Source organism: Limulus polyphemus, unplaced genomic scaffold (assembly GCF_000517525.1).
Source record: "Limulus polyphemus unplaced genomic scaffold, Limulus_polyphemus-2.1.2 Scaffold10460, whole genome shotgun sequence".
In the NCBI taxonomy this organism is placed as follows: Eukaryota; Metazoa; Arthropoda; class Merostomata; order Xiphosura; family Limulidae; genus Limulus; species Limulus polyphemus.
The window spans coordinates 3,404-8,008 of record NW_013676070.1 but is presented as its reverse complement, the minus strand read 5'-3'; the positions used below and the strand labels follow the sequence as shown (position 1 = coordinate 8,008).

Here is a 4,605-nt window from a genome sequence, read left to right as displayed (position 1 = left end):
GGTTTGGTTTACTCTGAGTCTCATTGTTAAAACACCGAGGGTTGAGTAAATACTGGATGTGTGCCTAACACAGGTGGAATACCATACGTGGTTTGGTTTACTCCGAGACTCATTGTTAAAACACCGAGAGTTGAGTAAATACTCGATGTGTGCCTAACACAGGTGGAATACCTACCATACGTGGTTTGGTTTACTCTGAGTCTCATTGTTAAAACACCGAGGGTTGAGTAAATACTGGATGTGTGCCTAACACAGGTGGAATACCATACGTGGTTTGGTTTACTCTGAGACTCATTGTTAAAACACCGAGAGTTGAGTAAATACTGGATGTGTGCCTAACACAGGTGGAATACCATACGTGGTTTGGTTTACACTGCTTTGTTTATAAATATTTACAAGTAAAAGTTAGAGTTATTCTTTAAAGTAAGAAAGTACTAAGGTAATGCATAAGAGGACAAACTTGTAAGTAATAAAAGTGGGTGTTGGGGTTGGGGCGAGGGTTTGTTTGTTTTTGAATTTCGCGCAAAGCTACACGAAGGCTATCTGCGCTAGCCGTCCCTAATTTAGCAGTGTAAGACTATAGGGAAGGCAGCTAGTCATCACCACCCACCGCCAACTCTTGGGCTACTCTTTTACCAACGAATGGTGGGATTGACCGTCACATTATAACGCCCCCACGGCTGAAAGGGCGAGCATGTTTGGTGTGACGGGGATTCGAACCGGCGACTCTCAGATTGCGAGTCGAGTGCCCTAACCACCTGGCCTTGGGGGCGAGGATACCATTCTTTCTTGCTTTAGCTGTTTTTGTGGAGGGAAAGGTAATTTTGAAGCAAAGCTTATATAGAGAATGAGAATCACTGAATAACAAGCAAACGTATATAATTTCTCATTAAACATCATATACAGAACAAAAAATAAACTTTAAATACTTTGAACATAAAACTGAGAAGTTGGATATAAACATTTATGCAGGTATCTAATCTAATTAGAGATTTTTGTTAAAAAAGAAACATTTCAACATGTTGAAACTGTTCGAAATTTCGATATTTGAAAATATATCTATGTATACATATCGATATGCCCAACCAACGCTATTGCATTATACTTTGTTTCATAGCGAATGTCGCTCCTGCCATCTGTTGAGAGTTTATCACACTAGTTATAATTTCATAGCAGTTCTTGTTACCAACATTCAGAATTTAGATTATTTGTAATGTTACATACTAACTTTGTTTATTCTAACGGCCGAAATTGTTTTAGCTTAGTTGTTACAAGCCACACCCACAGTCATGTTATGGGTAACTTCTATTCGCAAGCCTGACAGATGAAAAATAAAATATACAACAATGGAAGTAACCATGGAAATATACAAGTGATTAATATAAAAGTCACAATAGTAACCAGGTGGTTTATTTGTTAATGGTACCAAACGTCATCGCAGACAATAATATAAACGCAACAGCGAATTGGTTATAAAATCCATTAGTATTTTGTATGCGAGTCCGTTACTTTACACGTAATATTACAACTGGTTTATCATTCTTCCATACAGTTGTGAAATAGTTCTCCAAATGTTCTATATTAATCCCTACAATCTAGCCAACGTTTCGGGTTGCCTTTTGACTTTCTCAGTTTTTATATAAACCCATACAATCCCAATGGGAATTTTGTGCAGGCCAAGCCCATGGTTGGGGTTTTCTCTGCAATCACAATATCGTTTTACCATATTTACTGTATACTTAGAATAACTGGCTTGCTCGAAAATGAATCCCCAAATGGCGAGTCTGTAGTCATTATTCCATCACTGTAGATGTTGTACATTGACTACGACTGTTCTTCTCGATACCTTCCAGCAAATTGTTACTGGACACCTAGAACTCGGACTCGTCTATAAAGAGTATATCGTTTCAGGTTTGTTTTTTGTACTGTTTGTGGTCCAATGTCCATTGGCTACCTCTTTCCAGCAGCGGTTTTCGGGCAGCTATATGTCCACTAAGATCACTTCATGCTAACACTTACCTAACGTTCCATGCGTATATTTAAAGCAAGAACTTAGCCTAGGATATACATCATTATTTTCGGAGAGCTTGTTTTGGACTTCGACAATTTCTGTTTTTAACAGTCCTGTTTCATGTATTCCATTCATCTCCTACTGAAATATTGTGTTTTGCCGCAATTTTTCGCATACAATATTTTGACCAATGAAAATTGATTTTTATGGGCTTCAATTACGACGTTTTAGCCGTGAGAGACATGACTGGTCATAGTATGATTGTTGATATCTTTATAGGCTTTATATAATACTTTTTTGATTGGTTGAATGACAACCAACCACAATGTAAACTTCAGTATAGTTGATTATCGCACGACAGAGGGGTAGCATTCTTTTAGTAATTGCTTTTTAATACCATTTTTTTCCATCGTTTCCATAAAAATTTCAAATATTATACATATGTATAAACATTAAGAGTGGATGATTTTGGACGTACTTTTTAAGAAAAACAAGAATAAATTAGAAACCACGGTCTATCGTAAACCTTTTTCTGTTGTTATGCCGCCACACTAAGAATCATGTCATACAAGGTCGTAAAAAATGTCAGCTTTTTACTCTTGTGTTTATAGGTCTTTAAAACTGTTCTAATTCATCAGATTTAAAAAATGAACCGTTACTTATCAAACATGTAGCATTAGAAAGAGGCTTCTCACCTCATTGTTGATAGAGCCGTGAGGAAATTTAAAAATAAATGTTGAACAGAAAAAAGGAAATTAAAATCAAATTTGATAAATTAGATTAAAAAGAAATGCTGTTTTTTACGATATGTCCCAGGTTTGTCGTGTCAAATTTTTCATAAATTCAAAAAATGACAAAAATCTCATTCACATTTATACACTATTGAATAAAATTAGTCAAATATTAAATCAATTTAATGAGAAAACGGGTATTTATAAAATTAAATGTGAATGTGGTTATGTATACATGGTCAAACTAAAGAAATTAAAAATTTAGAATAAATGAACATAAGGGAAATGTTAAAAAGTGAACTGTGAATTAGCTGAACATGTAAATTATACTGGACATATCATGTAGTGGAGAAAAACGGTTATTTGGGCTCAACCAAATAATATAACTGCTAGAAATATGAGAGAAACCATTAAAATAATGAAACACAGCAAAAACAACGTGATCTCAAATAAGAATGAAGGGTTAGTAAATCAGAAAGTATGTAGATGGCGTGATCTTCTTTTTCGAATTGAAAACTGGTAGTCACATGACCATGGCTTTTGTACTTATGTAGCACACACTCCTAAGATGACGTGAAATCACGTTGAAACTTGTGAAGTGACATTTACAATCGTTGATCGATTGCGATAAAGATTTTAATTATGTATTATATAAACGTTGTTCGTTTGTGGACTTTAATATTCGTATTTGACATGCCTGACCTCGACCAATATTGTACGTATTAGTAATATCCACACTTCACATATTACAAAGTAGTGTAGGCGTGAATTTTTTCGACCTTGGCTCGTAGTTTGTAAATAAATTCAATAATAAATTTTCCTTTTTTCAGTACTAGCATTTGGACCTCAATTTTTCGAATTTCGATGAATTGTTCACTGCCTTGAAATTGTCTGTTACCCAAATAAGAGTATGAATGTCTTATCTCACCGTTTGACAGCTTATTAACATGACTGTACTGCCTGATGTAAGTTCTTTTTTTTTCGGTTATTTTTACAATATATATATACATTTCAAGTGGTAAAAGGATGCATCCGTTTTCTCTGTATTGAGACTGTTTATCTAAAAAATGGGCATTATGAGAAGAAGAATTGATTGTGGGCGATAAAAACCAAACATGATGTTTTTGTCCAAATCTACACAATGTGCTATCCGCGCTCTGGCCACCACTAGGAATTGAACCCTGGATTTTAGTGTTGTAGTTCGGTAAACACACCGCTGACCCATTGAGTAATTATGTTAAAATTTTACTGTTTGCTTTATACACGTGTATTCCGACACTAAAACTTCAGTATTGAACATTCTAGTTTTTATAATATTAAATAAAATGTTTTAATTTTGTTGCTTAGGAATTAGAAATCTAGTTAGTATGAAAGACACATTAACACACATCGTGCGACTGGCTATGAGAAAAGTGAGGTTGGTCGAGGAAGCTGCCATATTTGAGCGAGTGACCAACGCCCCCTGCCAGATACCAATGCACACCCTAGCGGATGTTTATGAACATTGTATGCCGAATGACTGCTGGTTGATTATCAACGATAAAGTATATGATGTCACAGAGTTCCTGAAAGAGGTAAGAATACATAATTTAAAGTTTAATTTGGGTAATTATTATCAACATGTTGGTTAAAACAGGTTTAGTACATCATATTTTCACGCTACTCTTTTACATAAAAAAATACACTTTTCCTTTGTTCTGAACATTCTTGTATGTCAGACTATACCTAAATACTTAGATGCTTATGTCAGGCTATACTTAAATACTTAGATGCTTATGTTAGGCTATACCTAAATACTTAGAGGCTTATGTCAGGCTATACCTAAATACTTAGATGCTTATGTCAGGCTATACCTAAATACTT

The 4,605-nt window shown here is 34.9% G+C and overlaps 1 protein-coding gene across 1 annotated transcript in view; it reads left to right on the top strand.

Moving 5' to 3' along the window:
- LOC111083637 (cytochrome b5-like) overlaps positions 1-4,605 on the top strand; it is a gene marked incomplete at its 3' end in the record, with an annotated part of 9,412 nt that overhangs the window by 2,376 nt on the left and 2,431 nt on the right. The window contains exon 2 of the mRNA XM_022380282.1: positions 4,090-4,316. Coding sequence (XP_022235990.1) covers positions 4,110-4,316 — 207 coding nt within the window. The remainder of the gene's footprint in view (positions 1-4,089; positions 4,317-4,605) is intronic.